The following is a 22,382-nucleotide window of genomic DNA, read 5'->3' as shown; positions in this document are numbered from 1 at the left end:
TATAGGCTTGTAATATATTCCGACGTTGGGCTAGCATTGTTGGCTATGGAGGGACTCATTGTCTAAACTAGAGGGATACCCGCGCGTTGTAGCGGCACTTCTTGGAAAAAAAAAAAGGTGGTTAAATGTGGGGGTATTATGAACAAAAAACAATGGGTTGTATTGGATAGAAATACACGTGATGCGGCTAATAATTTTAATCGAATATAGAAATTAAACTAAGATCTTGTCTTCTACATCAACTAACCCTTATCATTCCAGCGTTATGAAGATTAAAATAAAACTGAAAAAAAAATACTTTCAATCTATATGACTATACATAGTGAACAACTTGCAAACATCAACATACCACAATATTCATTACCTAAACGCACAAACATCTCTATTCAAAAAAATCAATAATAGATATGTAGATGCATAAGGTTTTTTTAAGGGTGTTTTAGGAAGTTCAAGAATAAAGTGTTTGGGAAAGTGTAAATTATAAGGGTAAAATAAAGAATTTAAAAGTAGAGTGTTTAATTTGAGAAGGGAGTAGTTTGTTTATATATGGAGCATAGATATAGATGTGTCAAGAAGAAAGAGCGAGGGCCCAACTTTTAAGGACTGAAGGAGTGCCTTCCCATACATAAGTGTTTTTTTTTTTCAAATTTAGTTTTTAAAATCTGCTGTTAATCTCGTTCAAATGCTTTATATCGTAATCTGTATTTCTTTACGTTTAAACCTGGTGTGATGAGTTCGCCGTTGATTTTTACTCGCACTAAAACCATTTAAGCAACCAAAAACCCTGCTGATTCAAGAAAATCGATCGGTATAGCACGTACATGAGCTGTTAACACATCTAAATAAAGCACACTGTTTTTCAATTTCAAAATATTTTAACAAACTGTCGATCATGTAGAAGTACTCCTTTGTTTTTCAATTTCGAATATTTTATCGTTCGAGGATGAAACAAACAAACAAATACAAACTAACATCCAATCCCAGCTAATTTTTAAACTACAAACATAAACTTAGCTAGCATTGATTCTTATTAGGACTTTAATTATGACTTATGAGAAAAGACAGAAACAACCCAACAGCATAAAACATGGCAAACAGTTGACTAAACCCGAAAGTGTACGTATATTACAAAATTAAAGGAAAAAACTGTCGTGAAACATCTTCTTCTTTAGCTACTATTTGTCAGAGTAAAGTTGAAATTTGCACAAGAAGTTCGCCGACGTAACAGTGAAGAACTAAACCCTAAAGTCGAATTTGCTATACTAAACTCCAGGAAGTTATCCTCAAGTTGATATGTCCCGATCACGATCGCATATTCTGATGTCGCACCGCCGTCAACAAACGCTAGGCACGCCACGTCTCTGGATACCTGTATGATGGAATTAGAGGTGTATATAGTCCACTTCACCCCATCCGGGAGGACCAAATCGATATCAGGAACGGCCGTCAATAAGAACGGGAAAATGAAGGTCCTGAAGCAAAGTCCAAAAGGTGCGACTGGCCTTGCACGAGGGACTCCTATGGTATAGAAAGAAATTATACGAACCATGTTATTATAGTGTAAAGATACAAGGGCCAAAGTGCATAAAGACAAAGGTTGAAGGTGTCAGATGTAAATTGGGTAGTGTATATAAACCCAATATTCTGCTTTATGAAGGGGAGATAGAAAAAATAAAATAGAGATGTAAAGAACTTTGTACACATCCGATTACGACTATCACAACTGATTTTGAATAAAGTTTGAGTTACTCATCTCAATTCAATTCTTATCATCATTGATTCAGTTATCATGGTATCAGAGCTAATCAATGGTGTTTTTGATGTATTTGTTGCTATAATCGTGTTTTGATCATTTTTGATCAAATCGAGTGCTTCCGCTTGATTTTCTGATCAAATTGAATCCGTGGGATTGTTCGCGGCATTATGTTGATTGCGAATCCGGTTTCAATTTTGTGATCTGACTTGTATTGGTGGTAGTTTTGTTTTCCGGCGAGTTAAGTAACGGTGGTGCTACGGTGGTGTTTTTTTTCCGGTGCTACAGTGAAGTTTGTTGGAAAAGAAGCAGTTTCAGGTTATTACAGTAGTTGTTACATTTTTTCTTGGATTTTATTCGAATTTTTTTTACAAACTTACAAACCCTAAGTTCGTCATGGAAAATAATACGTTGTTTCAAAATCCATTATATCTTCATCCATCTGAAGGACCTGGTACTTTACCAATTCAAGAGAAACTTGTTGGTTCTCAAAACTATCGTTCTTGGCGTCGTTCGATGGAGATTGGATTGTCAACTAAACGGAAGTTAGGTTTTGTCAAGGGAACTGTTGCTAAGCCTACGAATAATCCAAATTTAGTCGAACATTGGGAACATGGTGATTTGTTGGCTGATGAATTCTGTGAGTGATTCGATTGTAAAGTCAATAATGTTTGTGGGAACTGCTAGTGAAATTTGGAAACAACTTGAGAAACGTTTTGCTTTGAGTAATGGGTCTCGAAAGTACAAGTTGCATCGAGATACTTATGCTACTTCTCAACAAGGATCTTCTATCAGTGATTACTATACAAGAATGAAAGTAGTTTGGGAAGAACTTGATTCAATGAGTGAACTACCTGAGATTGCACATGTAACTCCGGAAATTTTAGCTTTTTTGACTGCTTTGAACAAACAGAAGGAGGAGGAGAGATTGTTTCAGTTTCTGAATGGTCTTGATGATCATTATAACTCTCATCGTAGTCAGCTGTTGGTGACTACTCCTTTGCCTGGTGTTGAAGTAGCTTGTTCAGTTTTGCAGCAAGAGGAGTCTCAACGAGATGTGCTTAACTCTGTTGGTATAATTGATTCTGCTGCGTTTTATAGTCAAAAGAACTCAAGTGACAAAGACAAGTGTTCATTGTGTGGTTACAAATGGCATCCTCCAGAGAAGTGTTGGGAGAAAGTAGGGTATCCTAGTTGGCACTACAAGTCGAGACAAGTTGACAGGTCAAAAGGTGTAAAGAATTCTAAAAATGTGAAAACAAAGCCAAATACTAATCATGGAAATTTTGGGGCGAATGTTAAGCGAACAGTGAACAATGTGGATGGTGGGAATGTCGTGTTTACAAAGGAACAATTTGATCAACTGATGAAGTGTTTTCCACATACTCAGAGACAAAATGAGACTGATCATGCAACTGATGATGAACTTGATCATGAGTATCTAGCAGGTAATGCTTCCGTTTCTTCTAATCGTCCTTCATCCCCTGCTTGGATAACAGATTCGGGTGCCACAGATCATATGACACCTGCATCTGATATTCTAACTAATGCTCATCCTCTTAAGTATAAGCCTCAAATTAGTCTTCCAAATGGTCAAACATCTATCATTACTTACACTGGTCATACCTCTTTGAAAAACAATCTTCAATTAAAAGGAGTTTTGTTGGTTCCTTCGTTTAAGCATAGCCTTCTTTCTATTCCTAAACTGACTTCAGATCGTAGATGTTTTGCTACTTTTTACCCAGACTTTTGTGTTATTCAGGACTTAGCATCCAAGAGGGTGCTAGGCATGGGTAAAAAGAAGTCTGGCTTGTACTATCTCAATAATGCTACTCAGGAAGAGGTAGAGCTTGAAGTCAAGAAAATGATGAACTCTTTAGAGTTGGAACTCCAAGCGGCCACTCAAAATAAAGTGAAGACGGCTAATGTTGTCTTTACTAATTCTCTCAATTTGTGGCATAACCGTCTTGGTCATATTTCAAACTCTAATCTCAAGCATATATTGAGTGTATTGCCTAATGTTTCCAAGCTTTCTAATGAACATTCTGTTACATGTATGACTTGTCTGATGGCAAAGTTTACAAAATTTCCATATTCTTTGAGTGATTCTAATGCTAAAACTGTGTTTGAACTTATTCACATTGATATTTGGGGACCGTACCGTGTTCCTACATATGACAAATATAGGTATTTCTTGACTATCGTGGATGATTGTAGTAGAGCCACATGGACATACCTCTTAGTTCAAAAATCTGATGCTCCATTTATACTAAAGTCTTTTATCAAATTTGTGGAAACTCAATTTTCAGGAATAGTCAAAATTGTTAGATCTAATAATGCCTCAGAGTTCACTAAAGGTACCTTCGGATCTTATCTGGTTGACAAAGGTATTGTTCATCAAACATCATGTGTTGACCGACCTCAACAAAATGGTCGTGTAGAACGCAAACATAGGCATATTTTGCAAGTTGCTCATGCTTTAAGATTCCAATCCAAATTACCTCTTCGTTTTTGGGGTGATTGTGTAAGTACAGCAACTTATCTTATTAATAGAACCCCATCTTCGGTGTTAGCAAACAAAACTCCATTTGAGATTCTGCTAAAACAATACCCGGTTTATGATCATCTTAGAGTCTTCGGGTGTTTTGCTATTGCTTTTAATCCTGCTCGACAAACAGACAAGTTTGACCCAAAAGGTGTTCCTTGTGTGTTTATTGGTTATCCTCAAAATCAAAAAGGATACAAACTTTTTGATCTCACTAATTTTGTCAGCAGAGATGTTCAGTTTTTTGAACATATTTTTCCTTTTGATTCTGAGTGTGTTAAGAAGTTTGCTACTCCATTACCAATGTCATCATCAGTTTTGCCTACTATGTATGATGATTTTCCTTCGACTACTTCTCCTAATTCTTCCTCATCTACTTCGTCTTCTCAAGAGGATCCCATCTCTTTCGACTCTGAAACTTCTGTTAATTCTATAGATCCATCTACCTCTACTTCCATTCCTTCCATTCCTTCTACTACAGCTCCTTCTACATCAGGTCTACGTCACTCTAATCGTCAGTCCAAAGTCTCGGTCAAATATAAAGATTATGTCACTCCAACTTTACCCAGTTTTGATCATATTCCAAGGGCCAACCAAGTGTCTAGTACCTTGTTTCAAACTCAATTCCAAGTTTTTCTTTGTGCTCTCTTGTCTAGCTACTTCCGATCCTAAAAATTTTCGTGAAGCTGTGTGTGATTCAGCATGGTGTGATGCTATGAATGTGGAATTAAAAGCTCTCGAGACAAATGAAACTTGGGATTTAACAGAATTACCCCAAGATAAAAAGGCCATTTCTTGTCATTGGATTTACAAGACCAAACTAAAAGCTGATGGTTCTCTTGATAAGCTTAAGGCTCATTTAGTTGTTGATGGGAATAGACAAAGGAAAGGGATTGATTTTGAAGAAACATTCGCACCTGTGGCAAAAATGGTCACGCTAAGGGCTTTGTTAGCCGTAGCTGCCATGAATGGCTGGTCTACTTGCCAAATGGATGTGTCTAATGCTTTCTTGCATGGAGATCTTTTGGAAGACGTGTATATGAAAATGCCTTTGGGATATACTGGAAAGGGGGAGTTAGTTAAGCCTAATATGTCAGCCACTTCTAATACTTCTCTAGTGTGTAAACTAAAGAAGTCTTTATATGGATTAAAACAGGCACCGAGGCAGTGGTTTGCTAAGTTGTCAAGTGCCTTGATTTCATTTGGGTTTCAACAATCAAAAGCAGACTACTCTTTATTTACCAAGTCTGATTCTCAATCATTTACGGCCATTTTAGTGTATGTTGATGACTTGTTGATTACCGGCAGTGATGATACTCAGATTGAAAAGCTTAAGTCTCAACTTAGTTCTACTTTTCATATTAAGGATCTTGGTAGTTTGAGTTATTTTCTTGGATTGGAGGTTACCCGTTCTGAACAAGGAATTTTTGTCTCTCAGAAAAAGTATACTACTGATCTATTAAAGGGGGAAGGGTTGTTAAACAGCAAACCGTATAAGCTCCCGATGGACCAGCATGTTAAGTTGCAAGCTGATGTGGGTACTCCTCTTGCTGATCCGGAAATGTATCGAAGACTAGTGGGAAAGCTTATATACTTGACTATCACTCGACCAGATATATGCTTTACTGTTCAAGTACTTAGCCAGTTTATGCATAATCCAACTTATGTTCATATGCAAGCAGCCAAACATCTTTTGAGATATCTTCTTAATTCACCTGGTCAAGGTGTTCTTTTGGCTGCAAATTCTGCTGTCAAACTAAAGGCTTATTGTGATTCTGATTGGGCTAGTTGTCCTATGACACGTCGATCTACTACTGGTTATTGCATCATGTTAGGTGACTCTCCTATTTCATGGAAGTCAAAGAAGCAATCTGTAGTTGCACGAAGTTCGGCCGAAGCAGAATATCGTTCAATGGCCTTGACATGTTGTGAAGTGACATGGTTATTGCAGTTGTTAAAAGATTTAGGTCTCAATGACTTGGGCCCAGTGGATCTTTGCTGTGATAATGAAGCAGCAATTCATATTGCTGTTAACCCGGTTTTTCACTCTCGTACTAAACATATTGACATAGATTGCCATTATGTTCGAGATCAATTGAAGGCTGGTGTGATTCATCCAACCTATGTATCCACTCGACAACAAGTTGCTGATGTGTTTACTAAAGTCATACCTGTTGACCAGCACAATACTTTACTATCCAAGTTGGGAGTTTCAACGTCTTCTAACTCTCAACTTGAGGGAGAGTGTAAAGATACAAGGGCCAAAGTGCATAAAGACAAAGGTTGAAGGTGTCAGATGTAAATTGGGTAGTGTATATAAACCCAATATTCTGCTATATGAAGAGGAGATAGAGAAAATAAAATAGAGCTGTAAAGAACTTTGTACACATCCGATTACGACTATCACAACTGATTTTGAATAAAGTTTCAGTTACTCATCTCAATTCAATTCTTATCATCATTGATTCAGTTATCATATAGATGTCGGTTCTAAGAGCGGTGTATGGGTCGAGTGTACTAAGCTTGGTAGCGAGATTCGTGGGTATAGCAATAGATGTTAACCTTATAACAATTGAATCGACACGAATGAAGTATCCGAAAGAACCTGGATGGTTTAACAAAGGTGTATAAGAAAGGTAACTCCTTACATCAACGTCCGACTGAGGAAGAAGATAATAAGGACCACCTCCGAAAAACAGAACCCCGGGAGTACTGGACGAGGCGGTGCTAGGCAAACACAGAGCGAATGATCTTTTAAGTGGGTCATATAAATAATTCGGAATAGCGTATGGAGAGGTCGAAATAGCCAAGACACCAGTAACAGTTGCAGGGAATGATTGAAAAGTGGAAGAAGGAGCACACGCAGCGTTAGGCTCGAAGCCGTCAGATGCATTAGGGAAAACATTTCAACCGTTGCTTATGTTGGTCGTGAAACCGTCATAGTTGAGTAGGGGTTGAGCACATGATCCTGTAACCGGGTTCACCACGTTGACCGGGCACGTACAATATCCCAAACCAGGTAACGTCAAACTGTTGGTTACGGGTGGACAAGAAGGCGGATTAAATTTTATATGAATAAGTGGTTCGCGTCTCGGTGCATAGAAATGATTGACACGAAACCGGATAAGTGCAAGCCGTGTTGGTGGGACAACTTCCAACTGGAGAACTTCTCGATATTATGATGCAGTCGTGTCATATGAAGGGCGTCGATATCTATAAGGAAGTTTGCAGTCAAGTAACGCATATTCACAGAGGCTGTCATGATCTTGACACTGTAGAGAGGCTTAGCGGCATCGGTACGTTTGGTAACTGGAACGACTATGGAAGTGTATGGTGGAAGAGCTTTAACCTGATCATTTTCGTATGATATTAAGGCTAAAACTGTAACATTCGTGACTTTTGACCTCAATTGACTTGTAATTAAACGTAATTAAGTGAAGACGATTTCGTGAATGTATATGATTTATTGAACGTTTTGATATGTTTTAACGTAACGTTGAGTTTAAATGTGTTAATGGGTTCGTTTTGGCATTTAAATGTTTAACGAATAGCTATTTGTCGAAATTAGCGGAGCGGGGCCTCAAAAATGAGACCCCATGACCGACCTCTCTCTTCCCTTACCACACACTCTTCTCTTCTCTTTTCCTTATCCTTTTTTTTTATCCTCCCTCTCTCCCCCATATCATTCATTCTCCTTCTTCTTCATTTACCAAAATGCTCCACCATAAATTGTTCATGAATCCTTGCAAATCTTGTGTTGTTAGTGTTAAATTAACTAAACTTCTTAGCAATAATAACCTACATCATCAAAGTCCAAGCTTCTTACAAGTTTCAAGTGTTCATCCTCCTCCTAGCTCCAAATTCGGATTTATGGGCTTTTGGAAGATTTGGTAAGTGAAACCTAACTTAATTTCTCCATTTCATGTCATTAAACATGTTTCCTAGTCAAATCTTATGGGTTCTTGCTTGATTTCGGGTCAAAAACGGATTTGGGTCGATTTAGGGTTTCATTAGGGTTTTGGTTGAATTTGAGGTGAATCCGGATTTGTATGATGTTATGAATGGAATCTATGATAGGGGTTTTGTTTGTTTATGTCAAATGATGTTGGTTTGTGCTTCAAAACATGTCTTGAACCTTCCTTAGTCGATCTTGAAGTCAAGAATCTGCCCAGTCGGAGCACGGCCGCTCAGACAGACGCATCGTGCTTGTGGCCGTGCTACGTGCCCAGTTATTCCCGTACTGCAGACGCTCACACGGTTGACCGTGCGAACGGCCGCAGTTTTTTTGTCCTTTCCTCAAGTTTTTCGTTCGGTTATCGGTCGACTTTTAATGATCCAAAACTTGTTTATTAGTCTTATATCATCATTTTAAGGTCAACAAAATTGATTAAACACATTCCTAAACACTTTGATTTTTACGTCAAATTTTGGTACTAATTAAGTCATTAAATCGTATTTAACTAAAACTCTTCAATATGGTTTAAACATTCTTGGATCACTTTTAGATCACCCTTGGAAAGTGTGGCGTACATAGTTTAACTAGTTAGACCTTACCGTTGGGATGCCTTTGTGATATTTTGATATTGTAAAGTAGGTTGTGATTGTTGTTGAAGTTTGGTTGTGGACCCTTGATGACCGTTGGACATTCTTAGCGTGATGTTAACTTGTTGTAGCCGCTTAAGGTGAGTTTCGTAAACCCTCCCTACTCAATTGAGATTCGGGCTGAAAAGTGTGCGTGCTTGTTATTGTCGTTTAATCGATTGATTGATTTCTTGATTAACGTATTGACTTGTTGCTCGGTTATTATGCTTTCGTTTATGAATACTTGTTGTGGTTTGGGTAGTTGTACATACATGGAAGACGGTTATACTTTCAATGAATAGGAGATGTGGTAGGAAGGCTACGGGTGACCCTATATATAAGCATCAATGATTCCTTGAAAGTAGAATCGTATGAAGTGTATGTGCATTGTGTTGTTGAATGATGGAAAACGTTTTGAAATGGAACGGGACATAGGATCTCGCATGATAACATTTCCCCCCTTAACGTATTATAGATTTGTGATTGTGATACCAATGAAGTTCATGTTGATGGCATAGCGATAAGCCCACGATTTGTGGCATAACTTTGTTGTTAATGATGTTGTTTAACATGTATATTGAATATGAATGCTTAGTTGTAACGTAACGTTGATCATGCATTTGAAATATATGTAAGTCATGCCGTTGAAATATACATAAGACATGTCGTTGATCATGCCGTTGAAATATACGTAAGACATGCCGTGATATTACGCATTTGAAATATATGTAAGTCGTGCCTGGAACGTATTTTACGCATTTGAAATATATGTAAGTCGTGCCTGGAACGTATTTTACGCATTTGAAATATATGTAAGTCGTGCCTGGAACGTATTATACGCATTGTTTATCATGTAAGTCGTGTCGGTTTATCGCGCATTATTTATTATGTAAGTCGTGCCATTATAACTATAATTGAACGTAAACGTTGACTTGTATTGATTTGTGATAACGTGAAACCTTTTAGGGTTTCCTTGGAACGTGATTAAGTACTCTAATCCTCGTATATCGTTGACGGTTGTTATCCCGACACACTTATTTCCTGTTACTTGTCCCTACGAACTCACCAACTTTTTGTTGACACGTGTTAGTACACTTTTCAGGTGACAGGTTAGCTCAAAGATGTATTGGATGATTGATTGCCTGGTTTTGCTAGAATTAGATTTGGACTTGGACTTCTTGAATCCGTGATTCATTATTCCCGATTAGGGTTTATGCTTAGATGTGATCCGGTTGCTTGCACTACTAAATGGTTCGTATGGATTTACTTGATCCTTTTATGCATTTAGTTTACTCTACATAATTTCCATGTCGTGTTGTGCTTTTCCTGTGATACCCCATGATTCCGCCTTGTTGGGGTGTTATAAAAACCGTAACAAGTAGTTTTACAACCCAAACCATTTTTAATATATGTTACGAGTACTAGCTAGTATATATTATATCTCGATCAACTGCATGCGGAGGGCTCAAGCGAATTTATATACATCTACATCTACTTCTACTCTCTATATCTAAAGATAATAATATGTTTTATTTGGTCATCGTTTGTTGGAAGTTCGAAAGACTTCATCAGCCGGCCACACATACTGCATGACATATATGATCATGCGGTTGTTGCAAGCTTAATTTGGACATCAATTGTTTCAATAAAACTTTAAAAGCTATCCAATCCATAAAAGATAACCAAAATGCGGCGGCGACTATATATAGAAAGTTTATATGATACTAGTAGTTTTGATAAAGATGGTTTCTTTATTTAGTTTCTCTTAAATTCCTAATCCTCTGACTACGTTTAACAAATCATAACATAGTTCACAAAACTGTAATTTTATACTATGTTTGAATTTACATGTTGTAAAAGTAGTAAATTTGCATAGTTATAATATATTGTGTAAAACTTAATATGATTTACATTGAAAAAACAAATATGCTAAAAAAACACCTTGTATAAGTAATATAAATTGTACGTACATCGATTATCATGTTGCTATAGGAACTACATATGCACGTTTTCTTTGTATTCATTGGTTGGCCAAGGTACAAGATGTGGTTACAACAAAAATAAAATATTGCATATATGTGTTTTTATTTATAAAGAAATGCTTCATTAAATCATTATATTTTTACTACTATTAAAAAAACTATACCTTTTTCTTGAGATATATATATATACTAGTCCTAATACCCGTACGATGTACGGTAGTTATATAGATTGTATCATAAAGAAATTCGAATATGTCTTATACATGATTCGTGCGTATAAAATAAATTATGGTTAAAGTAAATCGATGATTGAATCTAAATTATAATAAACAGTAATGATAGATACAATATATGTTTAGTTAGAGTTTTGGATTTATTTTAGATTTTTGGAATCACATCAAACTCGAAACTTGTAAGCATAATGGATGATGACAAATAATCTTGTGATTTCGGATCGTAGACTCAAAATTTTGAAGTCTGTATGCTAATAATTTATTATAATCAATATATGTAATAATATTGTCTTTTGTATTAATATGGCAAGAGTTAGAGTTTAATTCTAAGTCTAATAAGAAAATTAAATTTATATACAACTAAAAATTTAATTTAACAAAATAAATAAATTAAAAAGACATGTGTCGATCAAAGATTACACGATGATATATAGATATCAACTTATAAATTAAACACCGAGATTCAACCCAAAAATAACAACAAAATTTTCATCTTAAACCGTAAATCAATCATTGTTAAAAGAATCTAAATTAACTCTTATTAAAAAATTTTGAAAGATATGTTTTGAAGTACTTTGAACTTACCAGAACTATTGAATGTCAAACAATATTAAATACATGTCAAAATAAATTTAAAATAAGAAGATTATAGATACATAGAAAAAAAGTATATTAATGGTATGAAACAATATTCTATGTACCGAAAAAAGAGAAAGCAAAAAACAATAAAACTATATATGTATTGAAGATAGAAACTTACGAATTAAACATTAAGTTGAATTGGAGGTAATTTAAGTAACCGAGTTTTGTTACAACACTATGACAATTAAATAATTAGATATATGTATAAATTTTTTTTTTCCGTTACAAATATAGTAATATATTTTTTTCCATTAAAATTTGTTTTGGTAAATATGGTGGGACCAAGATTACACGTGGCGCTTCAAGATTATCCTAGGTGTCAATCAAATAATGCATCAATCCTGTTTTAGTATATTGGTAGATGTAAAATTATGTATATTTTATACAAATTAATAATTGCGTCGTGCATTACTTATTTACTCGTACTTATGTTGTTTGGTGGAACCCGTGCAGGATGGACCTATGGGCTAATAAATTACTCAAAGTACGGGCTTGCAATGTATATGATGTTGGGCTAGTATTGTTGGCTATGGAGGGACTAATTAAGTGTTTTTTTAGTCACAACGTACCCATTAACAAGGTTCAAGACATAAACGGGCATTTGCAACTGTGCTACCAATGATAATTAGTACCCAAGCTCTTGAGTTCGATGAAGTCTTGGGGTTTTTTTCTTCAAATATTTGAAACGGCCCATGGTCAACATCTCGTTGTCTAGTAAGGTATGTTTCATCATTATACGATAAGGTTTCCTTGATGTCGCATACTGAATGTTAGGAAAAAGAAAAGGGCTTGTGCAATATCCCCAACCAGGTAACGTGGCGTGGAACTGTTGGTGACTGGTGGACAAGGACTTTCATAAGAGTGGCTGGGACAAGAAGAGTCGAATGAATATAACATCTGCCAATACAAGGTGCTATCGTATCTATATTTGACATGTACGTTATATACAATCGGTTGATATTTTACCCTGGTTTTTCATTTTTGTTACACTGATTGGCTGACGGCAATATAAATTTGAATCATCATCTCTAAATTAATATTATGCGGTTATTAAAAGTATATGATACGCACGATCAAACAATCATCGTCTCTAATTAAAAAACAAAGGGATAGCTTAGCAGTTAGCACTAAGTAAGGTCATATACATATACATTGGAGAATATTTATCTTTTCCTTGAATTAATCTTTAAGTTTTATTTTTCTAAATATAGTTGTGTAGATGTATATGTATACTATTGAAAATAAATTGAGCAGAAAGAAAAGATCCTCTTGAAACCCTGTTTTCGGGCACCTTTTTAGGGTTTATCAATATTCTTGTGGTTCTTTGGTGTGGTTTCTTTTCATTCACAACAACCCGGCATCATTTGGTATCAGGTTGTCATGTTGCATTGCTTACTCCGAAAGATAGTCTCTTATTCCACTTGACCCAAGTATCATGACAACTTCTCTAAATGAAATTGTACATTTTGTACGTTCTGCAGGGGTTGATCAATGGTAAAATTAGGATTAATTATCTTACTTCTCTTTTCAATATGGAATCTTTCGCCGTTAACACACTACTGTGTTTATCCTTCTTAACGCCATCTATTAAGAGATGATTAGATTATGCTTTCTTTTAGTATACGTACCTTTGCTGAGTTTCTGTCTCCTAGAACATTGACTTTTATAAACGAAAAAGATGTCCAAAAAAGTATGAATTTTTTTTACTATATTCAGTTTTTATATAAACTATTACTAACATCTTTTACTTTTGACCCAAATTCAACATATGATCAATATTTTGTCCCCTTAACTAATCAATCAATTAGATTTATATAGCATTTACCATTTTTAGTCTTCCATTTACCAATTGGTTATAACAAAAGAGAAGGAAAAATAAAGGACCTACGACAAACCTCTATATAAATCTATTTAAAGCCTTTTTCCAAATATACATATGCAGATGAGAATACACAAACTTTCCAAAATGTCTTTTCCTATACAACTAATCATTGTCTTTCTAGCCTTCATTTCCAATGAACATAAAGCCATAGCTCAATTTGTACCCCCTTACTCTTCTGTAGTTGCTCCAGTACACAAACATACAGATGCCGCTAAGCCTCTCTTTAGTGTTCAGGTCATGACAACATACGTAAACTTGCAATATTTGCACGCGAACTTCCTTATAGACCTCGATGCTCCATTTATATGGCACGACTGCATCCTCGAATGGAACTCTTTTCCAGGAAGTTGTCCTAACAACACGCTGTGCACCTATCCAGTTTCATGTGAGGAATATCAATGCACAGACGTGCGTACTACTTACTCATATCAGAACCCTTCTTGTCCTCCGGTGAACAATGATTCAACTATACCGGATTGGGGATACTGTACATGCCCGGTCAATGTGGTCAACCCCATCACTGGATTGTGCGGCCAAGCCCTGCTTAACTACGATGAATTCACGGTGAACACAAGTAATGGTAAAAATGTTTTTACTGGTTTATATGGTGCTTATCCTAATGCAGCATGTGCTCCTTCTTCGTCTTTTGAATCATTCCCTGCAAATGTTTCTGGTGTAATGGCCCTTTCATCCTCACCGTATGCGTTGCCAGCTTATTTATATGACCCGCTAAAAAGAATTATAGCTCTATGCTTGCCTAGTACCTTGTCGGCTCCTGGGGTCCTTTTATACGGAAATGGCCCTTATAACCTTCTTCCCCGATCAGATGTCGATGTAAGAAGTTTCCTTTCTTATACCCCATTAATAAAGCATCCTGGTTCTTTCGGATACTATATTAATGTCACTTCCATTGTAATAAAAACGAGATCTGTCGACATTCCCAAAGATACCATAACCAAGCTTAGTACAACAGAGCCATACACCACTCTTAGAGCTGACATCTATAATGCTGTGGTTCGAAGGTTTCTAAAGGTTACGCTACGAATCCCTCCTGCAAAGCCGGTGGCACCATTTAGCCTTTGTTACAGCACCTCCACCAATGGTACCGAGACTAGTATAAAAGTTCCTGATATCGATTTCAGTCTCCAGGATGGGACGAAATGGAGCATATCAACAACTAACTCCATTAAGAAAATAACTAAAGATGTGGCGTGCCTAGCATTTGTCGACGGTGGTGCATCAAGTGAACCTGCAATCGTGATTGGGACTTTTCAGTTTGAGGATAACTTTGTGGTGTTCGATTTAGAGAACTCGACTTTTGGGTTTAGTTCTTCATTGTTGCGTAAGCAGACTTCTTGCTCAAACTTTAACTTTACACTAACAGACAGCCCTTGAAGCTCTTTCCGAAAGTCATACACAAATGCAAATGTGTGATTAGTATTGTTTCCTGATACATAACTTCTTATTCCATGTTTACCAAGTAATCGAATTGGTTAACTTCATTTTCATATATGTATGTGAATTGTTAAATAAAGAACCTTCAATTCATGGTGGAGAAAACTGAATGTTAATTAGGCCAACAACCAAAGGGTGGTCTAACAATATGTCCCTGGTGATTCATCAACTTCAACTAATAGATAGTAATTCGTGGACTGATAGTCTGTGGTTCTAGTTCCATGTTTTTCAAATTGTAAATATTTGTGGGTTTGTTTCAGATACATGTCATTCTAAAACAATCTCAAATATGCTTGAGACAGTTTCACAACTAATTGAAGCCAGGTAAGTGGTACTGATATCACTTCTCATTTGAAAAACGGCTTAAAAGTTTAGTTTGACTGAATTCAACTTTTTTATTTTGCAGTCATGAAAAAACAACAACTTTGTCTAACAATTACTAATAAAAGTAAAGATAACATAAACAAGATTCTAAAACTTAACAAAGACCGTGTTATGTGATAAATGATTATTAAGATAGGTGCCAAAGGTGGTTGGTCTACGGTTTTGTGAGCCTTTGGCGCACCCTCTCCCCTCAGCCTCGACGGTTGGTTGTGTTCAGTTAGGTGACGGGAGAGACGAAGGTTGTGGGTCATTTCATGGATATGTGTTTATTAATGTGTATATAAATGTGTGTGTGAAATAAAATGACAACGGAGGTGAAGAGGTGCTGATGGGAGGGGTGTATCAATGTAGGAGTGCTGGTGATGAATTAAGTGAGCATGATATTGATATTGTTGGGAGAAGTCTAAAAATTAGAATTACCAACTATATATCGGTTCAAACTGGCAGCCCTGAATTCAATAGAAAACAGGGCATCCAATATTATGTAAGGTAGTCATGCTCCGAAGCTTAACCCACAAGATTATGTCATGCGAAATGGGCCCGAGGGTGACTTAATCAAGATAACTACTGTAGATTAAGTAAACATGATATATAATTAACCAGAACATACAACCTATTCTTTTAACGTATATAGTGAATCTCTTCTAACGAACTTGACCATGCATGGCTTAAGGAATAAGGAATGGGTATTGCTTGGGTATACTGTACACTGTACTATATATGGTTTGTTGACAATTGACTTTTCTATTATAAGACGTAAATTTATTCAACCAATATGCCGCTCAAATAACTATCTAATTCTGTTTTGTTTTTTTTTCTTTATCAGGCCATAAATTTGACTATTTCTGAATAATGACCAAAAGGATTACATAAACACCAAGTTGCAGCAGTTTACTAGAATTACAAGCAGCCTAGTTAGTTACAAGACAGCAAACATAGCGGCTTATTTAACCAAACATCTCAACTTAAAGGCAATTAACTTTAGGACTCCTTGCTTAGAAAAGCATAAATAGACCTTAACTTTTGTAGATCATGGTCAAACTCTGTAGCATTTACCAGAATGCCCGATATACTATCTATGCGCTAGCCAAAGAAGATGTTATTGTGAGAAAGGCCTTAACAAGTGTCACATACTTTTGGAGACCTTTATATCTTTGGAGACCTTTATATCAAACTTCTACTAAAAAACGATTTCAAATGAAAAAATCAACACTGAACAGTTCATGGAAAGAAACTAGATTCAGTATTGTTGACTATTCTCCAAATTGTGGTGGATGTAGATCTTAGCGTTTTTAAGTTGAACTTGTTAAAGTTATATTTATGATCCACAATGTCACAGGATCAGTTGCTTGATCTATCAGTAATGATGGCAATTGAGCGTGCTAGTGGTGTTAACCCAAACTCGTTCATCCCCAACTCAAAACCCGCTTATTATCATGTCATCGGTGGTGTCAGAAATTGCAAGGCATAAGAAGTAGTAAAGAAAATATTGACAAACCACTACAATTTAGAGAAGAAAAAAAAAAACCAATTGCCCTTCGCAACACAATATAAATATGCTGGATGCCCTTCACAAAACTACATTGAGAATATACAAACATTCAAAAATGCATCTACTTCTACAACTAATTGTTTTATTTCTGGCCTTCAACTCTCACGAGTATAAACCTGTAGAAGCATATGTGCTACCTTACTCTTCTCTTGCTATTCCAATAAATAAACATACAGATGCTGCTAAGCCTCTCTATAGCTTGCAGATCATGACATCATATCTAATGATGGGTTTTGTGACCACAAACTACCTTATAGACCTTGATGCTCCATTCATATGGCATGACTGCATCGTGCAATCCAACACAAGTTTATTCAGTTGCCCAGCCAACAAGCTTTGCGCCTACCCTGTATCGTGTGAAGATGGTCAATGCACGGATTTTAGAACTACTTATGCATATGAGAATCCTTCCTGTGCTCCAGTAACCAACAGATCAATGGTACCAGGTTGGTACCCATGTACATGCCCGATTAACGTGGTCAACCCTCTTACTGGATCATGCAGCAAAGCCCTGCTCAATATTGATGATTTCACAGTGCAGACAAGCAATGGTAGAAATATTTTAACTCCTTATTATGGTATCGTACCCTATGCTGCATGTGCTCCTTCTTCGTCATTTCAATCCTTTCCAGCAAATGTTTCTGGTGTCATGGCACTTTCAACCTCTCCTTACGCGTTGCCAGCTCGTTTACGTGACCCGCTTAAAGGAGTAATGGCTCTATGTTTGCCAAGCACATTGTCTGCCCCTGGTGTCCTTTTATATGGAAATGGGCCTTACTATTTTCTTCCAAACTCGGATATTGATGTAATGAGTTTCCTTTCTTATACTCCGTTAATACAACATCCGGATTCATACGGATACTTTGTCGGTATTCATGCCATTATAATTAAGAAGAGATCTATCGACATTCCTATGAATAGCACTACCAAGCTTAGTACAATTGACCCGTACACTACTCTTAGAACTGACATTTATAAGAGCGTCATTAGGAGGTTTTCAAAGGTTACAAAACGAATCCCTCCTGCAGAGCCTGTGGCTCCATTTGGGCTTTGTTTCAACACCTCCACCAATGGTGACCAGGTTAGTCTAAAAGTTCCTGATATACATTTCGTTCTCCAGGGTGGGAAGAGTTGGACTATATCCACATCTAACTCCATTAAACAAATAACAAAAGTTGTGGCATGTCTAGCATTTGTTGATGGTGGTGCAGCAAGTGATATTGCAATCGTGATTGGGACTTTTCAGTTCGAGGATAACTTTCTGCTTTTTGATCATATAAATTCGACATTAGGGTTCAGTTCTTCGTTGTTAGGCAAGCAAACTTCCTGCTCAAATTTCAACTTTATGGTTACTGATAGCAATTGAAGGAGTTCCTAAATATCGTAAAAAGTGTAAATGGGTTCAATATTTGCCAAAAAGACAAATTGGCTGATATTATTTGAATGTATTTCGGAGTTCAAGAATAAAATAATAAGTTAATAACTCTGTTACAGTATTCTTCAAGAGTTTCTCCTGCCTACTCTTGAAACTCATTTTTCCAACTACTTCTGAAACGGATTAGGTTTTTTATGTTTCATGCAATATATAATACTAATGAAGAAAAAACTAAAATTCTTCGATTAAGTTTGGTAAAAGGTTCAAAAGTGGAGCCCGAGTGAAGAAAGTTGAACTCAGCAATTGGCTGAACAATCATAAGCTATTTGTCAGAACTTTGATATTGTCATGAGCTATATGTACTGTGCATTATTTCTCATAGACATAGATTCGAGGATAACTTTCTGCTTTTTGATCATATAAATTTCTGTAAGACTCTAACTCCCCATGGTTTAGAAGTTACATGATTCTGAACCTGGTCTTGTTCTGACCCATTTGCCATGATCTCATGACTAGTTTTGATTACTCTTTATTCCACTATGCATGCATCATTGTGCCTTCTAAATTCTTATATCTCATTGAGGTAGGTCATGACATCATAGACTTGGATTGTGGGCATTTAGTCTATATTAATTTTAAGATTATTGTTAACTTAAAGTTAAACTTTCTGGTACAAGTTAACTATGACTTTGAGGGACACTAACCCGATTTAAGCGTAGATTCATGTAGTCAACTTGTGCTTATGGCCATGTTGCAAAACTTGCATTGCAAGATTCTGTCAAGTACTATGTTGATGACTTTTGATGGTTTTGATTTATATATATAAAAATGAACATAAGGTCGCATATGTAAGGGATGTCCTTTTATTACATCTTGATGGGCTTCAAAAATATGGGTATACAAGTTGAATTGACCTTTTCATAATATCGTTTCATCAAAGTTAAGAAACTACCGGCCTAACTTGTAATCCCGGATTCACAACTGTATATAAACCTGCCTGATGTTCTCTAAAGAATGACAGTTGAGAATATACAAACATTCAAAATGCTTTTCCTTCTAAAGCTACTCATTATTGTTTTGGCCTTTATCTCGCCTGAATATGAAGCTGCATATGTGCCACCTTACTCTTCTGTAGTTGTTCCAATTACCAAACACACCGATGCTGTTAATCCCCTCTATAGTGTACAGATCGCAACTTATTGGGAAAATGTGCAATTCATTCATGAAAACTTCCTTATAGACATTGACGCTCCTTTCTCATGGCACGACTGCATCGTGCAATGGAACATATATCCAGGAAGTTGTCCCAAGGACGTGCGTTGTGTATCTCCTGTTTCTTGTGAAGAATATCAATGCACGGAGGTGCGAACTACTTACCCTTACCAGAATCCTTCTTGCCCTCCAGATACCAACAGTTCGACGTTACCTGGTTGGGGTTGTACATGTCCGGTCAATGTGGTTGACCCTGTTACCAGGACATGTGGCCAAGCCCTGCTAAACTACGAGTACTTTTTCTCGATGCATACAAGCAATGGAAGAAATATGTACGATGGTATATATAGTGCTTACCCAAATGCTGCATGTGTCCCTTCTTCATCATTTGGATCATTTCCTGCAAATGTTACGGGCGTTGTGGCGTTTTCTACCTCCCGATACGCCTTGCCCGAATACTTAAATGAACCCCTAAAAAAGGCATTATCTCTATGTTTGCCTAGTTCCACATCATCTCGTGGGGTTCTTTTCTATGGTACCGGTCCTTATAATCTTCTTCCCCAATCAAGCGTCGACCTAAGGAGTTATCTTTCTTATACTCCCTTACTAAAGCATCCAAATTCTTTTGGGTACTTTATTGGTGTCGTGAGCATTGTTATTAAAAAGAGATCTATCATTGTTCCAACAAATACCTTTACTAAGCTTAGTACAATTGACCCGTACACAACTCTAAGAAGTGACATTTATAATAGCGTCATTAGGAGGTTTTCAGCAGTTACAAAACGAATACCTCCTGCAAAGCCAATAGCACCATTTGGCCTTTGTTTCAACACCTCCTACAATGGTACCAAAGTTGGATTAAAAGTTCCTGATATTGATTTCAGCCTTCAGAATGGAAAGAAGTGGACTATATCTACAGCTAACTCCATCAAGAAGATTACAAACGACGTGTCTTGTCTGGCGTTCGTTGATGGTGGTGTAACAAGTGAACCTGCAATTGTGATTGGGACCTTTCAGTTTGAGGATAACTTTCTTTTGTTTGATTTGGAGAATTCCACTTTTGGGTTCAGTTCTTCGTTGTTACTCAAGCAGACTTCTTGCTCAAACTTCAACTTTACGCTTACCCAACAGCCCCTAAATTAACCTATTCAAAGAAAGACATATTCAACTAGAAACGGATGTGTTCCTATGTAGTTTGGTTTTCAAATAAACAATTTCTTGTTCAATGTTTGCCAAGTAGTCAAACTGGTAAATGATACTGTATTTCTATTTCTATATATATACAAATAAATGAAAGAAGTTAAAAACCCTGTAACCTGGTTTTCCTTTTTTTTTCTCTATATTTATACCCCCTTAATAAACAAACTACCCCACCCCTCTTTTAACACCTCTACCTTTAAAATGTTTTTTATGCCCTCCTAATTTACACTAACCTATTTTTTATCCATCACGCTCATTACACGCACATACGTCATCCGATTTTTGATTTCCTCTCCCTCTCTCCTTCTCTGATTTTCTCCCCCCATAAACACCATCCACCACCGCCCCAAATACCACCATCCACCACCGCAATCCACCTTCTATGTACGCTATCCCCCCCATAAACACCATCCACCACCGCCCCAAAAACCACCATCAAACCACCATCCACCGCCGCCGGCTTATTTTTTTTTCCTTTTTCATCGCCGCCGCCCCACAAACCACTGGCATCTTTTTCTTATTCTCCGCTGCATCGCGCAGGTACAACGCTAGTATTATATATGTGGATATTGCTGTTTGGCCATGGTGTTTTTCAGGACATGGCTTTCATGATTTTTTATGGGCCACAACTTTTTATTTGAGATATCTCATCTCAGAGAAACCACTAAAAAGATTAGATATTGCATGAAACAGTTAACCCATTTATGAGTAGCCGTTCACTGGGTTTTGGATCGGCCGAATTTATTTTTCTTTCTTATGCGTCAGGTGATCGAACGGGCGGAGCATAGACTGAAATGGACTTAGCAATTTTGCTTAAAGTTTAATTCATGAATAAACACTTTATATTTGAATTATCAAGACCTTTGAATACTTTGTCAAGTTCACCTTTGATATCATTACACTTATTCGATATTTTGTTTTCATGGCTATCAAATCAGCTTGTTATGTAGTGCTGATGATTTATGTGCTTGCGGTTCTCCTTCATCGAAGGCTCCAGACACAATAGGCTGCCTATGCCAATTGTGTAATCAGCTGCAGATTCATACAATATATCGACTTTTCAAATGCAAGTTCATTGACATGATCCTCTCTTATAAATCAAGACCACTATAAACCTATTGAAAAAATTATAAAGATCTCAAGATATTGTTGCTTTCTATTTTTAGCTGCAAACTAGCTGTTATTGTAAATATCTGGAAAAATATGGTTTTTCTTGTCTTTTGTTTTGAGGAAAAAATTGGATATGAACGTAAGAAGTTCCAGCTCTCCACTTTAGTGGGGTGGTATAGAAGCTTTGGTCTCTTGAAAAGAACACTAGGATTTATATCCCGACAAATGGTTTATTATATGGTTTGTAAAATAGAGTAAACGTAAAGTAAGATTTGCTTTAATAAAAAACTAGATGGGTTCCAGCGCGTTGCAGCGGTACCTTCGAAATGCAAGAGGTTAAATGTAACAGTAAATTTTTGTTGCGTGTACAAATATCCATACATACATATATAAACCAATGAACTACAAATCTACATACATACAAATATAAAAAGCAAACAATACTAAACATATCATCTTGATCACTTGATGTAACT

The 22,382-nt window shown here is 36.6% G+C and overlaps 3 protein-coding genes, 1 long non-coding RNA gene and 1 pseudogene across 4 annotated transcripts; 4 read left to right on the top strand and 1 right to left on the bottom strand.

The window, feature by feature from the left end:
• Nucleotides 1-1,168: 1,168 nt before the first annotated feature.
• On the bottom strand, nucleotides 1,169-7,560 carry LOC122598250 (annotated as a pseudogene).
• Nucleotides 7,561-8,902: 1,342 nt separating this feature from the next.
• LOC122594933 lies at nucleotides 8,903-10,176 on the top strand. Its single transcript, XR_006323153.1, has 2 exons — nucleotides 8,903-8,980; nucleotides 9,982-10,176. It is a non-coding gene; the product is annotated as an uncharacterized LOC122594933 (long non-coding RNA).
• A 3,526-nt stretch (nucleotides 10,177-13,702) lies between these two features.
• Nucleotides 13,703-15,013, top strand: LOC122594886 (chitinase CLP-like). Its single transcript, XM_043767185.1, has one exon. It carries the CDS (start codon nucleotides 13,703-13,705, stop codon nucleotides 15,011-15,013), a length of 1,311 nt encoding a protein of 436 aa, XP_043623120.1.
• Nucleotides 15,014-17,064: 2,051 nt separating this feature from the next.
• Nucleotides 17,065-18,375, top strand: LOC122594908 (chitinase CLP-like). Its single transcript, XM_043767196.1, has one exon. The coding sequence runs from the start codon at nucleotides 17,065-17,067 to the stop codon at nucleotides 18,373-18,375; it is 1,311 nt and encodes a 436-aa protein (XP_043623131.1).
• Nucleotides 18,376-19,428: 1,053 nt separating this feature from the next.
• On the top strand, nucleotides 19,429-20,739 carry LOC122597645 (probable aspartic proteinase GIP2). Its single transcript, XM_043770220.1, has one exon. The coding sequence runs from the start codon at nucleotides 19,429-19,431 to the stop codon at nucleotides 20,737-20,739; it is 1,311 nt and encodes a 436-aa protein (XP_043626155.1).
• Nucleotides 20,740-22,382: the final 1,643 nt, after the last annotated feature.

The sequence above is a fragment of the Erigeron canadensis genome, chromosome 4 (genome assembly GCF_010389155.1).
Source record: "Erigeron canadensis isolate Cc75 chromosome 4, C_canadensis_v1, whole genome shotgun sequence".
NCBI lineage: Eukaryota > Viridiplantae > Streptophyta > Magnoliopsida > Asterales > Asteraceae > Erigeron > Erigeron canadensis.
Note: the sequence above shows the minus strand (reverse complement) of the source record. Positions and strands in the feature narration are given on the sequence as shown.

What these genes read in the sequence shown, in the direction of transcription:
- LOC122594886 (XM_043767185.1), top strand. Translation starts at nt 13,703, where the DNA reads ATGTCTTTTCCTATACAACTAATCATTGTCTTTCTAGCCTTCATTTCC.
- LOC122594908 (XM_043767196.1), top strand. Translation starts at nt 17,065, where the DNA reads ATGCATCTACTTCTACAACTAATTGTTTTATTTCTGGCCTTCAACTCT.
- LOC122597645 (XM_043770220.1), top strand. Translation starts at nt 19,429, where the DNA reads ATGCTTTTCCTTCTAAAGCTACTCATTATTGTTTTGGCCTTTATCTCG.